Source organism: Onychostruthus taczanowskii, unplaced genomic scaffold, assembly GCF_017590055.1.
Source record: "Onychostruthus taczanowskii isolate IOZ18803 unplaced genomic scaffold, ASM1759005v1 scaffold80, whole genome shotgun sequence".
In the NCBI taxonomy this organism is placed as follows: Eukaryota; Metazoa; Chordata; class Aves; order Passeriformes; family Passeridae; genus Onychostruthus; species Onychostruthus taczanowskii.
This window is the reverse complement of record NW_024505893.1, coordinates 3,612,475-3,634,864: the sequence shown is the minus strand read 5'-3', so window position 1 is coordinate 3,634,864 and position 22,390 is coordinate 3,612,475. Positions and strand designations below refer to the sequence as shown.

General features: G+C 39.4%; 1 protein-coding gene across 1 annotated transcript in view; it reads left to right on the top strand.

Annotated features, from left to right (window-relative positions):
• Positions 1–22,390, top strand: part of ALK (ALK receptor tyrosine kinase) — a 302,683-nt gene that overhangs the window by 199,386 nt on the left and 80,907 nt on the right. The window contains 1 exon segment of the mRNA XM_041424114.1: positions 2,557–2,684. Coding sequence (XP_041280048.1) covers positions 2,557–2,684 — 128 coding nt within the window.

Here is a 22,390-nt window from a genome sequence, read left to right as displayed (position 1 = left end):
TGTTGAGAGCCACTGCGTACTTGGAATTAAAATCCATCAGTCTTCTGAAGCTGAGGAAAACAATTTTCATGACATACAGATGCTTTTGTACTTCATAATCAAATTTCATCTAGGGTTGGTTTTGGCTCTATTTGTAGGGAAATTTGTATCCTCTAATCCTTATAATATACCTAAGTTGAGATGACATCAGAAGAAATAACTCACACAGAAGCTAGGCATTTAAAATATTCTCAATGCTTTATTCTATTTAATTTCAGCAAAAGCAGATTTATCTCTGGGGGGAGTGGGACAGAAAAAGAGTGAGGATGCCAACATCCTCCTCTCAAGTGGGAGCCTAGAGCACAGAAGGTGGAAGATGAGATGTGGAAATTAAAATAACTGTAAACAAAAAATGAAATTTAGCAGTCTATTTTCACTCTTCTCAACGGAAAAAGAGGGAGGAGGACACCTAGTAAATCATTAAAAAGCTGTGTTTGCTTTTCCGAGTTACACATTGAACTGCAGTAGCTGCCAGCAGGGTCCTTCTGCAACTCTTGCTTTGGACTTTTATTTAGGTCCTTTACATACCTGTCAGCAGCTTCCTTGCCTGCTGGGAATTTTGTTTGGTTCACTGGAGCATAATGACACCACTGTGTCCCTGAGGAGACAAACAATGTGTCTGCCACTGGAACCAAGAAAAGTCTCCTAGCTTCTGTCACAGTGTAGGGTCTGCAATTTAGGATTGATCCATGCTCATAACAGGCACAAATCATGGTCAGTTGATGCAAATGTCATACCCACATGTTATATTTTCTTTCAGAAGGGTTTCTTAAATTCATAACATCCAAATTTTGGCATGCTTCTGGAGAAGGAGATTCTTGTAATGGATGCTAGATAAGCTGTGTAGTTTCTTGTGCTCAGAAGATCTGTTCCAGAGGGTTCCCTTCCTCCCCAAAAAAGGTGTTCTTTTTCACAGCTCATGGACAAACACAAACACATATACAGGGAGGCAATGGGGATACTTGACAAGGAAATCTTTTTGTAAGAGCAATAAAAAAAATGTGGGGTTTTATCAAAGGGCAATGAAAAATTTCTGACAACCAGAAATAGTTACAGTCTTCCCCTAAAATGCTTAATAGTGGTGTTTAAAAACAACTTAAGGAAACACAATACATTTTTGGTCTCATCTTTCAAAAGTTGCAGCTGGAGCTGCATTTCCTAATAGGCTTTGTTAGGTCCTGTTTGTTTCTTATGTTCCAGCTGACCATTTTACAGTATGCTACAAAGGGACTTTTCCCTTGGTGCTGAATTCTTCCTGTAACAGAAGAGAAATGTGAAAAAATTGAATTAGTAGTGGCTGAGTGACTTTACAGAATCTCTTGTCCCTGATCATGTTTATGGTTAGTGAGCAGGCCCTGATAAACTGGAGTGAAACAGGGGATGGGATCCATATCACTGCTGAGGCGATACGTGCCTCTTGGGAAGCAGCCCTTCATAAATGGTGTCAAGTGGTTTTATTGGCAGCCTGTGCCCAAGGATGAAAAGGGAGATGGGCCAGACCATGTTATTGTACAAGTATTTAAGTCCTTAACATTTTCCTTGCAGAATTCCAGAATATTGGCAAAAAGACAGATGTTTTCATTTTTACTGTCTAGCTTCAGACGTGTCTTGTGGGATACAGAATTGGAATCAGGGGTCTAGGAATAGTTCTTGTGCCCTCTGGCTGGAAGTTAGTTCAGGTAAAGCAGCAGACCCATCTGATCAGAGGGGAGGAGGTAGACATTAAAGACAGCCAGGCACTCATGTCTTCTAGCATCTCAGGGAATAAATAAAGCTCAAACAGGCTTTTTGTTCTCATTTACTCTTGGCAACAAGCAGGTTAAGTTATAGCACTCTTGGAGTGTGGATGTTAATCTCCTGGGCTGCTAATTCACTTCCTTGATTTACTTGCTGGGAATTTTTGTCATTTGGGAGGGAGGTAAGCAGGAAAAGAGGGACAGGAAGTGGAGGAGGAGAAATGCCACGTTTTAGATGTGGTGCTTCGTGCACAGGTAGAAATTCCAGCCAACTGCTTTAGAAGCAAAATGTGTTACCTCAACTAGTGATGCAGTGCTGGGAATTAGAGCTATTGTACAGCCCTGGAGACTGCTTTATTTCCTGAGTGACTAAGAGACTTTTTGGTCAGACTCAGGAATGGTATTTAAAGGGGATGTGCACGTGTGCTACAGATTTCACAGCTTGCTTTGCACAGAGAGTTTGGCTTCCTTTAAACAGCAGGCAGACATCTGGGGGCACAGAAGTGTGACAGAAGAGAGCAATAAGCTGCTGTTTTGTTGGGTTTCCACATCTTAGCTGGGTGGAAATCTTGGTGCTTAGAATTTTACTTTTGCAAAATCCATGGGAGGGAAAGGCCCTGACCATGGGACACTGTGAGGGAAGTGAGGACTGGGGTAGGAGGCACAGTGTGACCAGCCATAAGTGGAGCTGCTCCTTTGGGGGATTTGGTATTTGTAAAGTAGTAGCCTTTCTTACAGCTCTTCTCCTGTGTTTTTTCCTCTTGCTCTGTGATGAGACCAGATGGGTGTTGCTTCAAAGGAGAGTTGGACACCTGGAGAAACCATTTCGGATCTCACTGGAATATGTTCCTAATGGGAACAAGAGCATGGCAGCCGTGGATTCCTTCGCCATGAAGAACTGCAGTTCAGGTAACAGAGTATTTTATTGTTTCTAGCTCATAGTGCTTTGATGCCTTTTTGGAGAGAAGCACGATTTCTGACTGCTGCAGATGCCACAGAATGAAAGGTTCTTGTCAAATGAATAATTTAAATTTTAAAAAAATAAAATTGGGTCCCTCTCAGGGAAGGATCTTTTCTAATGTTGCCTTAAAACTTTCCCTCAAGAAGTTAAAAGCGAGTTTGTTGTTTTGGTTTGGTTTTTTGTGGGTTTTTTTTTGGTTTTTTTTTCCATTTGGGAAGAATAGATATGAAAATTTAATTTTGGGAGAAAAGAAGCCATATTAATCCTGACTTGTCAGATGCATATCCTGACAACTTCACTTTTCTGCAGCAGAAAGTAGAACAGATGAGGGGTTCCCAGACAGACATCTTGCAAGCCATCTTTTTTTAATGATCATGGTTACAAATTTCGGGGTTGTTTTTTAAACAACTGTGGAAAACTTGATTCTAATAAAGTATGCCTTTATTTGGCAATGTTCCAAAGCAGTTATTGCTGAGCAGCCCCTAATAGCTTCATGTAATGTGTGGAATTTTAATAATGGGCCACCTAAATGGGGGCTACTTCTTTAAGTAGAAGCTATGTAATCAATCCAAGTATGTAAATTCACTGCTCTGTGCCAGAAGCAGCTGCATATTAGTTCTACTAGTTTTATGGACTCTGTGAATCATTCTGAAATCTTTAGGTGGCGTGTCAGTGAAGAATATTACTACTTATAGCTCTTAACACATTACTTTTTGTCCATTTTATTTATTTGGAGTAGTGCTGAGTTGAGCTGCATGTCCTTCCTTTCAACCTCTCTAGGACAGGGAAATGTGCTGCAGAACATACATTATTTTGGTCATTTACCTTGCTCTCCACAAAGGCCAGTTGTATGAAAGGATTTATTGCACTGTTTGTACATAAAGGTGCTCTCTAAGCTCCAACAAGGAGCAGCCTGACATTGTGCTGGAAGCAAAGGCATGTTCAGACAGAAGGTGCCTGTTCTGCTGCTGGCATAAGGACACAAGTCATCCACAGTGCTTTGGGAATTCAGTGCAGCAGACTGTGGGCACAGGAACTTCTGTCTTGGGAGCGCTCTGGGGCGAGCCCGAGGTGCCGGACTGGGAGTTCTCACCAACAGCAAGCAGCCCTGTGCAGATGATGGATGTCAAGGGCTGAGGCCATTTAGATACATTCTGAGCAAAAGAAGGAACAAATCTCCCATTTTGCCTGCAGATTTGTAGCAAACAGCTACTCTTCTGCCCTGCTTATAGGACACAGTGTAAGAACAATGCCACCAGAGAACAAAACCACTTGTTCTTTTATTTTCAGTTGGTTTAGGTCACTAAGCCTTTTGTGTACAGCTGAAGATGTGGCAGTGTACTTTTGCAAAGAAAGAGGTGGTGATGAGCAGCTGAGGGTGACACCTTAAGCTTGGAGAAAATAGGGAAAGCAATAAGAAAAGATTAATCTAAATCTAATTTTTCTGCAGCTGTTAGAAGCCTTTGGGCAGCTTAGCTACTTGGATACCTTAATGCTACTGAAGCACATAAAACATGGTTGAATTTGAGAAAGAAATATCTAATAAATAGAAACATGCTTTCAGCCTGATTTTTCTAAGCCTTTTGAAGACCATAAACACAATTTTAAAATAAATTAAGGTGTACATACAGTCTTAGGAAGTTAGGCTACCATTTCCATAGGCACAGATATAGAAAAATCACATAATATGCTGAGTTGGAAGGGGCCCATGAGGATCATTGAGTCCAAATCCCAGCCCTGCACAAGAATCACACCATGTGCCTGAGAGCATTCTCCAAAACTTCTGGAACTCTGTCAGGCTTGGTGCTGTGACCACTGCCCTGGGGAGCCTGTTCCAGTGCCCAACCATCCTCTGGGTGAAAAACAACAAGGGCTTGAAGAAGGTCGAAATTTGAGGTTGAAATTTGCTTTTGCATGTTTGGTGATTCCATTTTTTTGAGTTCCTTAATCATAGAAAAGATTTTGCATAGGAAAAAATATTTCATCTGAACTGAAAAATAACAGTTTATATGGGATTGAATGGGAAATTAAAACTTAAGGAGATTCTGATGCTGATAAAATTCTGAATTTTTAAAAAATTCAAAATCAAAAAAGTCTAGTTAATTGTCACTTGAATATCTTCACATTTCCCAATTCCCATAATAGAAGCAAAGTTCTTACAGCCTTTTCTCAACCTTAGAATTCGAATCTGATCAGAGAGCCCCTACAGTCAATACAAAGACTGCTTGTACTTCTGTGGGTTTTGTCTCAGGACAACTTACAGGTAGCGTTGCCTGGACTGCTGCAACCAATTGACTTTCAATTACCGACTTAAATGTGAAGCAAATTGTGTTTGTCAGTGTGTAAAACCTAAGCTATTGATTGCCTAATTCTCTTTCTTACAACTCACTATTTAAATAAGTGCAGTAGCCAAAGCAAAAAAAAAAAAAATACAAATTGCAGAGAAGTAATATACTAATTTAATAACATCAGTTAAGAAATTTGTTACTTATACAAGTAAAGTAATGGGTACAGTGGCATTTTATAGTGGATGGTAATTTCTAGTAATAAAAATAGAGTTCATTTCCTAAGTAATATATTGACTTATTTATGATATTTAATGGGTTTCTTACTGATTTTTTATTGCAGCTGTAAATTAATTAATTTGTTAACTTATTTCCAAAAGTCTTAATTAAAGTACTTATTAGCAGGCACAAGTAAATGACAATACATTGTTTTACTTAGCAATGTTCGATTTACCAATTCTAAGTAAATTTTTACCTAAGGGGCATGGAGACCAAATGCTTCTGAAATGTCTTAAAGCTTTAATGATGCTCCAGGGCTGTTAAAAGCAGTTATTTCAGACACTCAGCCTGTCCAAGAGGAAGCACTTAGCTTTCAAGTTTTCAAGCTCAGTAAGCAACATAAAACCATTTATTTTGGAGAGGGGAGAGACCGTGTGTTGTTGGTTAAGTTAATGCTTCTGTCCACTCAGCAATTGCCTTTTTTCAGTAGACACTGAAAGTACACAGAAACACACATTACCTTTGGAGCTGGTAGGCAGTTAGTTCTGTAATGATCTGATGCCTGTAATATGTATGCAAATTTCTGAAAGTTGGAGCTAAGGTTGTAATAAAGGCAAAATCCTTGATCAAAAGCACAGGACCTCTCAGGAAAGAAAAATTTTGAAGATCGGGAGGTGATTTTACTGAAAGAAGAGAGAGCAAAGGAAAAGTAAAAATACAGACTTACAACACATCTGAAGAAATATGATCAACTGCCAGATAGAATTTTTCATGATACCACTTGATAAATATTCTAGCAACAGATTTATGAATCAGCTGCAGGAGATCAATAAGGGCTTTCTCCAGACAGGATTGCTTATGCATCTGAATCATTACTAAAATGATGTTTCTGTGCATTCAGACAAAACCAGGATATGTATCATTTCAGTTTTCCCACATGCTCTCTTTTTGCAGTTTGTCTTATAAATTAATTCGATGACAGGATGTTGTGGTTAACTGAACTTAATGAAATAGCAGTGAGCCCCTTTTCAGAATGAGTTCTTGATGCTTCCTATTGAAAAATTGGCTAGAAAAGTTAACCTCTTCCCAACAGAAAACTGAGATTATATCAGTGGATGAGAGAGAATCACAGAACAGGCCAGGTTGGAAGGAACCTCAAAAGAGAATCTGGCACAAATTTTTGTGTGAAAGGGGGTGTGGGGGAGATTATCTAGAACCATGAATCTTGAAAACCTCCAGTGATGAGGCCTCTACCACATCCCTGGGACACAGCAACTGTGTCTTCTCACTATAAAAATAATTAAACATACATTTCAAATTGAAGCCCCACATGACACACAGTTCATTTAGATGTTAATAATTATTTGAAAAAAGTTGTATAACATTTAAGTAATTTTCATTTGGGTAAAATTGCAAGACATTTACAGAAGTTTTCTTAAGCCATTAGATTAATTGTGACAATAGTTTATGTTTCATTATTTGCTATTTGTATTTATGGGATGAAGGGGAGAAGGTATGAACCTTCAGTAGAATCAACCATGTCTGGAGATCCACTTCTGTCCAGAAATACAGGGGGACGGGTGAACAGAACAATGAGCAGTCAGTATTTTGTCATTGTTATAAAACTGAAAAATAAACATGATTTAAAAAAGAAAAGTAATCATAATTTCAGAAGTAGCTGTCTCTATCTGAGGTTTAGGATTAACATTTACCATAAAATTACTTGGCCTGTTCAGGTAATTTTTTTGTAAAAGAAGCTGGATAATTTCCTTTGGCATTAATGCCTTGGTTAAGAACCTTACCAAGCCAGAGAAAAGGTCCAGAGCTAATTGAAACCAGCAGGATTATTCAGTATGTTGGCATTATGTTTCTTCATTTAAAAAAAAATAAAATTAGGCAGACTGGCTGCATTTTCCATTGAGAGGCCTATGCTATTTATACAGTTCAACTGGTCTGGTTTTCCTGTGGGTCTAATTTCACTAAGTAGGCATTTGGAAAAGCCGTACTATTTTAAGAGTATTTGCCTCCAAATGCTTTGGCGACCACCTTCTTTCCCTATTCACCTCTGCTCCCTCATGAGCTATGACTGATTATTCTGACTTCAGCTTGTGTGCCAAAAACTATCTCTAACCTGCTTGTGTTTTAATCCTGTAGGGATCTTGTGTCAGAGAAAATACTGCTTTGCAGATGAGGGTGGTGGCTGTAGTGAAGTTAAATCATTTTAAAGTCATTCTAAAGTGAAAGTTATTTCACTTGTGGTTTGTGCCAATTTAAGTAAAATAAATTTAATGAACTTGTTATGGGGCTTATCTTTGTTTTCACTTTCATCTTTTTAAAATGAAGCTATTGTAATGCTAGGAATAAAAAAAAAATTAAGCAAATTTAGTTTTAACATTGCTTCCAGAAGAGGCACAGTAACTCAATTACTGGTAGAGTAGCTTCTTGCAGTAATGAATTAGTGATTGTGCATTTCTGTTACTGGCTGTAAACACCTACTTCTTGCAGAGACAGATTTAGACAGTGGTGGTTATGTTGAATAATTTAATCTATTTAGAACCTTCATGTGCTCATCAAAGGAGCAGCAGGGGGGAAGCAAACCTGAATGTCTAGAGAATTTGGGTTTCATAGGTCTGCCATGGCAGTTTGGTGATAAATGGGACAGAGTGTCCTATTGTTTTATTTAGTAATCAACTGGCCATATATTTGGGGTTTTAAGATATGGAGGAAGGAGATATAAAGAAATGTTTTATAATGCACTTAAAATTCATCTTTAAAATAGATGTTTTCATGCAGAAGGTGGGAAGGCTTGAACCTGCCACAGCAGCTCCAAATAGGTGTGCCTTACCAGAGTGAGCAGGTTTATCCTCTCTAACTTAGAAAAGGTTAGGTGGCTTGGGTTAAGAAACAGAATTGAGAAATCTCAGCCTTTAAAATCTAAAGCATTAATAGTCTGAAGAGAAGGACCAGCTCATAAGAAGTACTAGGAACTGCTCAAGAGACATTGCAAATGTTGGCACTTGTGGGTCTTAAGTACTTTTTAACACCTTGAAGAATTGGCCAATACATTATCTTTTTAATGCTGTATATGATTTTTATCCTGACCTTCTCCTTTAATTAGAGCTTATTTCAACAGGGGAGCCATTGATTCAGTGAAAGAAAATGAACTCTGTAATCTGCTTTCCCCAAATTGAACTTATTTTTATTACTATTAATTGCTGCCACTTACTTCTTGTGATGTTTTAACTGCTTGGATTTATTAAAACAATCATAGGATTTGCTATTATCACTTGAAAAATGGGAAGGACAATGATGATTTACAGATGACCCAACGATTTTAAGCTGGTATTACTCCAGATTCAAAGATTTATGCAATCTGACTCCACTGTGTAGGTAGATGACAGTCTCACTCTCCCTTTTACTCTCCATAATAAACCCCAAAAGACTGCTAGCCTGTAACAGAGGGCATGGAGATCCTTGATTTTGTAAAAGAAAGAAGGATAGTTGTGATCTGAGTTCTGTTTTATATCCATGAGGTTCCCTATTAGCTGTGGGAAAGTTTTGTTGGTTCAAATAGTACTGGTGTTTGGAGTTGTAAAGTGTTTGGACTGTGCAACTTGATTGATGTTTGTGAAGAGTTGCAGTGGTCTTTGTGAAGAACTGAGAGACAGTGGGGAAGCTTAGAAAGTCAGAACAGAAGAGGGAGATGATCCAGCAGAAAGGAAATGAGTCAGACTGAGTCAGCAAAAGAAGAGAAACATAGAATCCCAGAATGGTTTGGGTTGGAAGGCACCTTAAAGATCACTTAATTCCAAACCCCCTGGCATGGAGAGGGACACTTCACGCTAGGCCAGGTTGCTCAGAGCCCCATCCAACCTGGCCTCGAACACTTCCACGGATGAGGCATCCACAGCTTCTCTGGACAACCTGTGCCAGTGCCTCACCACAGTGAAGAATCTCCTCCTAATATCTGAACATCTTCTCTCTCAGTTTGAAGCCATTCCCTCTTTTCCTGTCACTACATGCTCCTGTAAAAAGTGTCTGTCCACCTTTCTTGTAGGATCCCTGCAGAAAGAGGGAGAGATGGTGACAATTCGCTAACACTGAAAACAAACGACAGGATATCAGGCAGGAGTAATTGGTCTAGATGGTGGAAATTATTAAAAAGTTTGACCACTTAGAAAGTGATTGGAAGAAACATTTACAATCCAATTAATTAACTAGAGCAATCAAGCTTAATCAGATAGTCACTCAATCAACCAGACTGAGCTAACTAAGTGGATAATCTGTTGAACCGGCAAAGAAACCAAGTGAGGGAGATGCAGTGAATTGTCAAAAATTAATGAAATGCACAAGAATTAATCCATTAGCATTTAAAATTATCAAAAGCAAAGATAAATATGTAGGATGTTCAGATGGAAACTAGTCCCTTTTGGTGGCACATCTCACCGGAGCCTCAGAGGCATTAATGAGCAAAATAGGTTTTGGAAGATGAAGAACAAGAATGAAGAGAATATGGCACAATAAGGAAAGAAGATATTCTGTGTTTGCTTGGAAATGAAATAATGCTAACAGCAAGAATCTTTTTTTTTTTTAAAGCCTGCTTAAGTGTCACACATACAAATGTTTTGTACTGAGGTGGTCACTGCTTCTCTGTAGTAGGGCAGTACACACAAGATTGAAAAAAAGGTGCAATTCTTCCTCTTTCTTCACAGGGTAGAGTCCTTAAGGTTTTGGCTCAGGGCACTTCTATACCTCAGGGCTTATCCTCTGAAAAGTTCAAGTCCAGCTTGGTTTCTGTGTCTCACTGTAAATCTGCCCCAGTCGTGCTATCCAGCTCTTCCCTCTTTTTGTCCAAAGCCTTCCCCTTCCTGGCTCAGGAGCCCTGCTTGCATTGTCCTGTTCTCTTTCTGCCAGGTCTACTGCAGTCAGCTTTCTGAGCAAACCAGTTGCTAAATCAACCCACAGACGTTTTTTTTACAATCCTGCACTGCATCCAGCATGGGAGAGGTGTGGCACCCTGGTGCCAGCACTGAGGGATACAGTGACATTCTGCAACAGAGCAACTGAAACCAAAAAGCCTCGACCTTGTCATTCCAAATCACATCCGTAACCCTTAAATAGAAATGACAACTGAATACAACTACTGCATTGGCCTTTTTGTCCCCTGAAAAGTTTAAGAATCTGTAAAGTGGGACTAAGTTTTCTCAAAAGCAGTGCGTGCCCTTTGAACAAACGAAGGTCCTTTATGCTGTGTTTGGAGATTCACAACCAGTGGCTGCCCATCAGAGTCTCAGGCAGTATCATTAAGCCTGTATGTTGCAATTCTTTTACTCTGAAGTTGTGAAAAACGTGGGGAGAGAGAGCAATGTTTAAAAGCTGCCAAGTGACTTTGGAGCACAAATTAATGGGAACCACACTCCTTAGTCCCCTAGGAGTTCTCCAAAATGCCATCATTACTGCCTGGCACTGAGACATGCCTTCCATCATGAGGATAAGAAGGGAGGCAGCTTCACCAAGTGCCTCCATAAATGAGGTGTACAGGGCTTTTATGAATTGAGCCTTTGAAAGCCCTGCTAGCAAGGCTTATTGATCCAGAAGTCACACATGGATGGTAAGATCTTAAATTGCAGTCAGTTTTTATTACATGAAAGAAATTTTAAGAACATACCTTTTCGCCTCCCTCCCTTTTTAAAATTACTGCCTGCTGAAGTTTTCTATAACTGGAGGTTGCAAGAAATTAAATGAGTCAGCAGGATCCTGGGTCCAATTCCAAAAGTGTAATGTTCATGGAACATGATTGATGGAGTATCAGTGAATTTGTAAGCATAGGCAGAGGTTTGGAAATGTTTTTTCAGATCTACAAGGAAATATAAGTATAAATTAGTCAACTCTGCAAGAAACATTTGTCATGTTCCAAAAATATCATCAGTGGTAGATCTTTGATTTGATGTGAATACAGATGAACAATGCAGCTCTTCGGATACCTAAAAACTTTGAGAGTTGGGAAGTAATCCATCTGGTTCTGTGAGATGATGGGCTGTGCCTTACTGGGATCTAAGCTATTTTGGTGGGATTGGGTGCGCCACAATCCAGAGTAAATTATTTCTTGGAGGGTACAGAATATTCCTTGCACTCAAACCTAAATGATGGACTGGATTTTTAAAACATCATTTAGAGCTGTAAGCAACAACTGTATAAATCCAGCATTAGGTTATGTGGTGCAAAAACAAACAACAACAACAAAAAAAAAACCCAACAAAAAATTATGAAATTTCAATATTTCTGTAATATTATCACTGTTGCTATTGATTTCTAAAAAGACACAAAGACACTATTGTCTCTTTAAGCACCTCATGGAATAACAGTGTATGTTGACATGTTCATGAACATCACTTAATGAAACTGTAACAAAAAGAAAGCAGTTGCTGTAAGATCAGAAACATTCAGTGCATGTTTTGGCAACAGTGTTAACTCAGCCCTCCAGTGTACTGTTGTTGTACACATCAGTAACAAAACAGTAGGAAAATGACTCACCTGTCTGCAAAAATTGCCAAGTGGCTTAGACAGCCAAGTAAAGGAAGTATTTCTTCCATGGGAACTGTTTCCCAAAGCAAAGGAAGTGAGTAACTGTGCAGTTACTTGTGAAGAGTTTCTGCCAGTGAAATTACTAAAGCACAGTCATCCCAGTAACTGTTGGAGACTCAACTGTTTGCATCAGCTTGAAGATCTGCCCCTATATATTTATCAAACATTATATTTATATATTTATCAAAGCTTTTGAAAAAGGAGGAGCCTAACAAGAGGTTTGATAACAACATTGCTGATTTGAACTTCAAATCATTGCTCATCTCTTCACAGCCAAGTGAAGAGTCAGGTTTAAGTTACAGCTGTTCTTTCACTGCAGATAGAGGAGGCTGAAGCTGCCACAGGATTTGCAGCTTCAGCCTCCTCTATCTGCAGTGCAAATACAGTAATTATACATCTTACTGTACTGTTATATAGGTTTTTTAAAATTAACAACTGGTTAAGACACAGAGAAATTGAAATAACCTTTTCTGTTCCATGTTGGGAACTTCTATTCCAAGGGATGTTTGCACTGCTCATGTTTGCACAGAGTGCTTTGCCATGGTCTTCCATGTTTATGGTGTTTATCTTCTGTTTTCTTCTAGTTTCATCTTTGGAGCACCTCTAGCTTTCTCTCTTCCCAGGCGAAATAATGCAATTCCTCTCATTTGGACAAGCCTACTTCTCCTCTTTCCCTTTAGTCATAAAACATTCTTGCCTGTTTAATTTAATCACAAAACCTTTAGGGCAATTTTTATTCCCTTATAAGTTTATATTGTAGTAAGTAGTCTTCATCTTAATTGTTGATTTGTACAATGTGGACTAATTTGTGTCTTTGTGTAGCTCCCCTAAAATTATAATAAATGTGCTTCTTCTTGCTGGTTCTGTTCCTAGCAGTACCAGGCACCAGCAGTAATGCTTTACAGTTGTCTTTCTCAGAACATTTCTGCCTAGTTCATGTGACTTTTTTTGATTTTCAAGCAAACAGTGCCTTTCTTTCCTGGACAATTAGGGTAATTGCTTAAATGAAACTAAAGTGTCATGATGAGGCAGATGCCACCAAATGTTAATCAGTTATGCAAAATAAGTCTTCCTACAGTGCAAGCCCACCATGATACTGTTCTGTAAAGACTGCAGAGAAGTATATTATGGTTTCCATTTATTCAACTTGCTATACCATCTCAAAACAGTAGTCTCAGATGAAATAAAGTTTCTTTTCCAGTTTACAGAGCCAAGCAATGGACTTGTCCTTCTCCCTATTTCTTTATCTTAATAGCATGTAGATGACCTTTTTTAACACCTCTACATTCTGCTGATGCTGCTTGCTTTTTTCAGTGTTTGAACAAAGGCCAGAAAATATTTTCAGTGGATAGAAGAAAAAAAATATCCCCTAAACTCAACTTGCAAAGCTAATTCAGTTTGCAATTCTCAGTCTAGACCTCAACTGAACTGTCAGAGAATAAAATCTGTATAATAAACCAGTCATCTAATTCACAATATCACAAGATTCAATCTCCCTAGGCAAGATTTAGTTCAGACATTCAGGTGCTTTGTTGTATGAAGTTAGACAAGATGGTATTCATCTTTTGTGACTCCAGCTATCTGAAAGTTAGGCATCATGTCAAAGCTGGTCTCTAGGGTCCCTCTGTAGTCAACAGAGAGAAAAAGAGGCACTTCAGAGGGCAATTCATCCCACCTTTAACACCATCGCATCATCAGAGTGTCAGAAAGGGGACAATGCTTTGGTTGAAGAATTGCTGTCTGGGATTTCTAACAGCACTATCCTTTTAAAGCCAGTGGGTGCTTTAATACCTGTAATCTAGAAGGTCTGCCCACCAATTCCTCACTTGTGAATGAATAGGGTCAGGCGAGGAATCTTTAACAAACAGATTCTCTATTGAACGTTCTCAACACTCACTGGTTACCACGCCAGATCAATCATTTCAGAGTAATTGTTTTGCAGGAGTTTATTCAGAGTCTGTTAGAATAAACCCTGAAAAAAATTAAATGACTGTTGAGTGCAAGATTGATGTTGCTATCCAGCCATACTTTACAAAACCAGCATTACCTAAACAGGCTTCATTCATGCAGCTTTTACTGGTGCTTCCAGTCAGACCTAGAAGCTTCTCTGCACTGGGAAACCTGTGTGAAATATAAACCAGAAATCAGCCCCATGTTTTTCAGCCTCTCTAGATATTTTATGAATGGGTCTAGAAAAGAAGGCATATTTCTAAAAAAACCAATAAACACAGTTCTTTCATATTCAGGGAAGAACATTCAGATATAGAAGTGGTTTTTGAACAGTGAAGTGGGTGTTGGTAGCAGCAGAGCTGCAACCCAGAGCCTTCTAATGGAGTCCTGCAGATCATATTTGAGACCCCAAATCAGGCTTTTTGAAAAATCTACTTAAATTGAGTTGCAATTGGAGATTGGATCCCGTGCTGCTTTCCAAAGAGTGGTAATAGAAGATCCACATTAATTTTTCACTTACTTCCTTACCAGGAGGTGCAATTCCTTCTATTGCATTATCTTGTTTATTTTTATTACCCTTGTGAATGACTCTGTCACTTCTGTTTAAGCAGAAGCGGTAACTCAATCCCTTAATACAGCCTTAAACAACATTGCTTCTAAATGAGGTTAAGATCTGTATTATATGCAGCATTTGTCTTGAACCTTAATTCAGCCTGCTTCTGAAAGGATATCTTGTTACATTCAGGAGTAAGTAATTTCAGATCCAGTTCCTGGTGATCATTGAGTTCTAGACTAAATTTCAACTGACAGGACTTTTTAGGCATGATGCACTGTTCACATGCATGGCAGGGAATTTCTGTTCCATTATATTAATGTAATCAATGTTTCTTCTTTACCAGGAAAATTTAAACCAAAGGTTTTTACTGAAGAGAAAATTGTACCAGGTGTGACGTTCTTTGGGGCTTTTTGTTACATGACCATTCTGTTTTAATAATATAAAATACTATTTAAAAAAAGAAAAAAAGCTTTAATAATTTCCTGTACATAACCCAATCCCTTTATTTCCATCTTTGATTTAAAGAGAGGTCCCTCTTGTGCATTTCTAAACTCAGAAACAATTTCCTCAGAGTTTGAGCATACTTACAGTTTCTTTTTTCCCATTCCCCTTGGTGTAGAAGCAGACTTGATCTGAATATTTCAGATAAAGACCAAGCTGTGTTTGAGTTTTCCCAAAGCTGCAAAGGTAAAGGGAGTTAGCAGCCTAATGTTCCACAGTATGCCCTCTGAAAAAAGGAAAAGGAAATACTCCCTCTTGCATAAAGAGCTTTGCATGGGCTAGTAAGAACATTATCATGTATCAGAATTATCTCACATATTAGAATGATGGTTTTTAAAAGGGACTAGAGAACAGCCTTTCAGCAGGTCACATGAGTCTGGGAGATGCTTCAACACAGCCCATAGAGCAGCTGTCACTTGGAAATGAGAGAGGGTCACATAAAATCCTTGAGTAGGTAAGAATTGTTGTACTGGTGTCACCTGTCTGACTTTGCCTGAAATAAATTAGGAGTACTTGCACATGCTGCTTGATCAGCGGATCAGGAGGGAAAGCAGTGGTGAACAGATGGAGGCAATAACCTCTCCTGCCAGTGCAGCTGGGGAAGGATGCCTACCTGCAGCCAGAGGGACTTACCTGTTCCACAGCTACAAATGACTCCAGGATCTCACCACAGTCTGCTTTAACTCATTAGCGCTGACAGCTGTGAGCTGCAGTGGTGTTGCTAAGGCTGGAGCCTCGCACTGCCGGGAACTTGTGGAGGAGGATACCCTCACCTTGTGAATTTGGGACAATGTAGTTGAAAGTACTTGGGGGTCAGTTGACTCACAGTGAGAAACACAGAGAGAAAAGCACAAGAAACAGATCTTGTTTGCAGTATTTGTGCCAAATACTCAGATCAGGCCCTTACAGAGCAGTCCTTGCTGCATTTCCTTCAAGAAGTAGTTCTGTATTTTATCAAGTCCGTAGGACTCAGAGATGGGTGTTTCATGAAAGTACCATTTTTGAGAAATACATTGTGTTTTGAAAGCATCTCTCTACCTTCAAATGTGTGTGTCCACTTAAAAGATGTTTGGGTCCAGACTTGGTGCTGTTAAGATTTCTTTTGCTGTTTTCCACTATAATGAAAACAATTTCCACTTGGATTTTGGAAACCTGAGCAGTTCTAATAGTATCAAGTAACTTTGATCAGAAATTGAAAGTGTCTTTTCATCATCTCATCCTAAAACTGTAACAGATATTCAGTGTTTCATCTACAGAAAATTTAATAACTTAGCCACCATCAAAAATTGTTTGACACCAAATATGCATTGCTGAGTGAAGGTAGTGATTTATAACATTGCATGAGAGATGTTAGTATCTAATTTACTGCATTAATCAGTGAATGCCAGATCAGTTTGCAGATTGCATGTAGATCAGTTTAATCTGTCATCTTAATTGTCAGTGAATTTTTAATGTTGAGTTTACTTTAACTGTTTTCCATGCTGCTTCTCACTGAGATGGAAATAGCAGTATAATAACTCTACAGTGCCCACGTGAGACTGTGCAGGCCTCATGGCTGGTTTTATGCTGCTTTCCACATCTGAGGTTCCCTCAGCTAAACCTGAGTTTTGCTAACATTTGCATGGTGTGATGTGTGCCAAATGGAGAGAGCGTTGTCATCCCCACCAGCACTAATGTGGTAAAAAGTTGTGTCTTTGGTGCTCTGGGTGAGGAGATTTCAGGGGACAGGACCGAGCTGAAGTGACCCAGAGCTCTCTCAGATGTGCTGCATTAGCATGTGGCAGTGGCTGCAGTGATTCTGTCACCCTGTGCTTGTGATTGGCATTTGGTCACACACTCGACATTACCTTCCACTTGAGAGCCTCCATGGTGTTACACAGGGTGAGCAGCGTGCTCATTTATATATATGATTTTAATAATATATATATTCTATAATATATATAATTTTATAATATATATAGTTTTATAATATATATTGTAAATTTCTAATATCTATATTCTATTATTTTTATTATGTCTATCTACTCTAGCTTGTTTTTATTCTAACTTGTTAAAAAAGCAACCTGGTGGGACAAAGCTATTCAAAGTGCAAACTTAAGACGTGTTTTGACAAAGCAAAACAAGAAAAATTAGTGGAAGAAAACAAGTTTTCACACCTTCTCCCTGGACTCTAGGAGGTTTTTTTTTTATTGGAAAATATGTTAAAAGGCATAAAGAAAGCATGAAATAGATGAACTGAAAAAAATTTTGAACAATAGCAAGTTTCCTGAAGCAAACCAATGTTTTATTTCAGGTCAAATATAATCATTTGAAGTACTGCTGAGCAAACATTTTCCTCTACAGGAGACATTTTCATTTTAGATAGCTCTTAAAAATGAGATTTTCTTTTTTTCTGTGAAAAAAAATTATGCTATTCTAAAAAGTAGCAAGGCCATATATTCCCCACAAAATGGTTTTTTAGGGTTTTTTTTTCTGTCACAGCAAAAAGAGACTTATCCAAGGTCTTTGTCAAGCAAAGAGGCTCATCCAAGGTCACAACAGAAGAACCATTTTGGAAATCCTGACCATCAGATTCCTGATTTGATAGGCAGCATTTCTGGAGGGCATTTGCTAGTAGTGCAAGGCCCATGTACACACAGATGGAGTCTGGTTTGAAGGAACCCAAGAAAAGATGCTGGACTGCTGTGTTTGGGCTGTTTTGTGCTCAGTTCTTGATTATTTAATTCTTTCTTCATTTTCTTTTCCCTGAGTACTGGGGAAAGGATAACAGGCTTTTTATTTCCAAGAATACCCTGGATGACCGATAACTTGGATTTGGCACACTGTCTTTGCCAGTTCTCAGTTCCCTGGGCTGCCCTACTGCTCTGCTGAGCACAGAATGCGGCTGCTGCTGTGAGCCCATGGGCCTCTGAGCTTTCTGACCCTGTCACCACCCATGGGATCTTGGATCATTGATTTTATCCACATTAGATGCTAGGGCAAGGCACTTTTATCATCTTTGTGATACCTCATTGACAGACTGTTTAAAATTATATTGCTCACTCAAAAGCAGCAGTAATGACCTGTGGGATGGAAGGAAGGGCATGGTCCAAGCGGAGCTGAGAGCCTTTGCTGTACATGCAGCTGCACAAGAATCCTGCTGCTGTCTCACAAAAGATCCTGGAAAGGGGGCAAGGCATTTTTCCTCAGGGAAGGAGTAGGGCAGTCTATTTTGTTACTGGTATTTCAGTAAACTTTCTGTATGAACATTCCCTGTGTCTTATGGGTTGCCTTCCTGGCTTTGAGATACTGCAGTGATGTAAGCTAGTGGCGTTCTTTATGGTGGTGAACTGCATCCACATCCCATTAAGTTAAAGCCCTGGGAGAGCTGGAAGTCAGGTATTTTAACTATTCTCTTTGTAAAAAAATATATAGTGGGCATATAAAACCTTTGCACCCAGTGTAACTTTACGATAGCATGGAGAGGACCATGGGCAGCTTCAGGTGAGTGGAGGTACAAATACAGTGACCAGTGGGGCAGAGTAAGAAACAGGAGGAGTGTCTGTCCCTAAGATCACTGCCCTTGTCCAGATAGCCACTGCCAGAGAGAATTCCTAATGAAATGTGTACAAAAATTAATATCAATGATTACTTGGGCTTTTAAATTGATACTTCAAGATCAAATGTAGGCACATACAAAGTAGCTTCGAGGTCTTCCCTAGTCTATTTTATGGCCAAAAAAAAGTTTGGTGGTTCTTTTTTGATTGTTCAATGCATTTGTGCACTTTGTACTGTCAAGTGAGTGTGTAAGCTTGCTCTCTGTAACCCTGTCCTAAACTGATGGTGTTTTTTGCATCAATACCTTCCTTGAAACAGCACCATGATCCAGTAGATGTTTGGTGGAGTGTACACATAATTTCACTGCTTGTTTTAGCTGGTAAATTGGTTCATATTTCTCTTTTCTTAATTCCTGGTACACCTAATTACTTTTTGATTGCCAGTCATTTGGAATACTGTGCCTGTGTGGCTGGGTATTTTAGGGTATTTTACTGCCCCTGCCTGCCACAAGACCAGACTAACCCCATTTACTTTGCTGTGGGGCTACCATTTCATATTCTCTTTTTATCATTTATTTTTTACCAGAATGTTTGTTTGCTAGGACTAGATGAAGAGCTGTGTTTCTTCCTAATTCTTTATTTTGTATAATGAATTGTTGAATAGTTGTAAAGGATTAGCCTGCTAGGAAGAGGTACATTTGCATTTTATAAATAGATTTATCTAAAGTCAACAAGGTGCTATGCTTTGCTGAAACCTACCCAGCTGGGAGGAGCATTTTGCATAACTGCAGTAGCAAATTTGTGAGAATTTAATACTACTGCTGACAGTAATTAAGTGATTAATTAATGGCCAGCTGAATAAGTTAGCAAAATGGGGGGAAAAGGAGTTGGAAAAATCTTGAAGGGGAGCTTTCACTAAACAGAAAGCTTATTGGCAGAGAGGATATAAAGGGATATTTTGGGTAGACTTTATGCTTTATGGTGCCAAATTTAAAGAAGAGGACTGCTAAGAAAATGACTGCTCTAAGTAATTGTATGCAACCTCCTGAGAGTTGATTGCACAATTTATTCATTGAAGGGTAAAGGTTTTAGAGAAAACCTAGAGTCAGAGAGAGAGGGAGAAGTCATGGTCTGTCTCCTTGATCTGTCTTTACTCATAGCAATAGTTTGTTAAAATTCCTATCACTGTATTTAAAACAAGTTCAAGAGCCATTTTAATATTATTTAACTACTCCACTCTTAGGCTAAGAGTGCTCTACTGCTGCTGGCAGCCCACAGGCACCTCAACCTCGGGGCATGGTTATTCTCTGTACTGATATTGGTCAACTCTTGCAATCCTCTCTGCATCTTCTTATACTTTTAGAACGTGATCTCATGTGGAAAGCATTAATCAAAGAGTCTGTGAGCATGCCACAAGAGAGTAGAGAGTCTGCCTGAAACCAGGGTGGTAGTGTTGGAATTGTAACATTATCACTTTCTCCATTTTTCCCTGATATCTTCAGTGTGTACCTTGGCTTACACAGAGCTAGTCGCTTTGTTATTCACTGACATCTCTTTTCTCAGCAAGTGTTCCCAATTTTCATAAGTTTCGTGCACGTTCAAACATGAATAGAGGTCCTCAGGCAGAGATGTGGACTCCAGGAAGGAGTCTTCTCCAGGCTTTTTTTGATGTTGTGGGCCACTGACCTTCAGCAGCTTTGCTCCTGGGATAATGTCATTCAAGCATAGCAAGGCCTTGGAGCACAGCCTGGGACACAAGCACACAGGGCTGTGCTGGCCCTCTGTCCCTCTGGACTGGCTTCAGAGCACTGAGATGTTGGCAGTTGTTGGTGCATCCAGCTGGAAGAGTCACCCGTGACTCACTGCATCCGTGACTTCCTGGTGGTCAGCGATCTGTGGATGTGGGGGGACATCGAGACTTTCCTTTTCCTTGCCCAGAACTAAAAGCTGGAAGCTTTTAGTGCATCCGTGCGCATGAAGTCCCTCCCTGTGGCAAACCTATTGTGTGCAGCCACTGCTCTCCCTCACAGCAAGTGTTCAGGTGCAATTTCATTGCCCATTTTTTGTGGGTTTGAGGTATCATTGCTCACTTTTCAAAGTGGAAATCAGCTGCTTGATGGCTGCCTTCCCACAACTGCAGAAGTTGGCACAGTGGAAAGGGACACAACAGGAAACTTACTTCCCCAAGAAAGCTTCTGCTTCTACCTGGAGCAACAATTGCTCTTCCACTGTGGGGCCACGGCTTTGCCCAGTAAGGGAGTGGCTGTGGTGTGGGGATGAGTCCCTGCACTCCGCTGGAAGGGACCACATGTGCATGCTCAGGGCTGTGCTGATTTGTGATGTTCCACCTGCCACCCCCAGCAACCCATCTGTACTAAGGCCAAAAACCTTAATACTGCTGACTGCTAAAGTGGAGAGACTACTTAAAACACTTACAGAAGGAGAATTGCATTTTAGGTATGAAAAATCTCTTTCCTATATAAAATGCTGTTTGAATACAATTAAGTCTCGTCCCTTTATTTGTGTTTTTCATGACCAGGCATATGAATATACCTCTCTTGTTAAATGGATTGGCAATGCTGAAAAAGAGCTTGCTGAGATGCTGCTATTGCAGGGTTAAGGGAGAGATTATATCTTACCTGTGTGGAATCAGCCCTTGATGAGCTATGAAAATATTCTCCAATCTCTTATTTTTCCTTGAATCTGGGTATCTTCAGTCCAATGGTACAGGAAGCAGCAGAAGTCAGAGAGCTTGTCTGGTTTGGGCAATTTACAGGCTCATTTTAGGTGATTGAAATCGGTTTTCAAGTACCTCAGTTTGCTCATCTTTAAAATGTTATTGATGTTCATGGTCTTCTTGCTGGGCTGTTTTTAAGAACAAAAAATTGAAAAAAATCTGTGTATAGTGTCAGTGTTGGTTGTGCTTGGAACTGCAGAACTGGAAGAGGCAAAGATAACACTTACTTTAATAATTGAAATGGATTTGAACTAAGCCTCCTAAGAAGCAATAGGTAGAAAATTACGTGTATTTCCTACCTAATCAGCTCTTACAGTTTCCCCAAGAGGCACACATGAGGTTTGGAAGCACAGTTTTCATGTCTTTTCTCCAGCAGCGTTGTTTTATTTCACATTCAGTTCCGTGTCTGATGCTGAGGTAGGACCTGTGCTAAATCTGCTCCTGTTGTCTGTAAATAAGCTGGGAGATCTTAACCACCTCATGGTTTTGTCAGTGCCCGCCATGTGTGGCAGGCAGCATTCATCTTTCAGTGAGGCAGCAATCAGTCTGCTGGTGTTTCCCATGGAAAAGATTGTTCCTTGGTAAGAGCTGTTCTCCAAGCCTATTCAGACCCAGAAAAGTCTGATGGGAATAGCAGAGCTAATAATAGAAGTTGGACCTTTTTATTTTCCCTCTACAAGGCATGAATTTTGAAAAATTCACAGGAGGTCACAGAAAAGGGGTTTTTGGCTTTGTTTTTGTGGGGATTTTTTTGTGTTTTTTTTTCTTTTAACCAGCTGCTTACTGTTAGACATATATAGTATTCACTTGTTTTAGAAGAAACATGAAACCTAGGGGAGAGGGTTTTTTGTTGGTGTTTTTTTAATCTCGCAAAAATGCAGCAGTACCTAGAAAGATGCAATTGTATATGAGAGAAAAGAAAAACAAACAGCAAATGCAGCCTGATATTGAAACAAGGGCAATGAAAAGCAACCAAAAGAAACAAGAATTGGGATTTTAATAAAATTACTCTATGCCACTGGATTATTCTAAGTCAGAATGTTCATATTTATGGATGAAAGCCTTAAAGATCTACTGTGTTACATGAAATTTTAAAAAGATCCAATTACTATGTATGTACAGTATTTCATACAATAAGTATTCTCCATCTCTTTTGGCACTTTTCAATTCAGTAGATGCCACAGAATATGTAGGTATCACTGTAGGATGGAAAATCACACTTTCATGAAGTTCACTGCTGCTGTTTACTTGTTTACTGTTAATTTTTGGATGTGCAGTTGGAGCT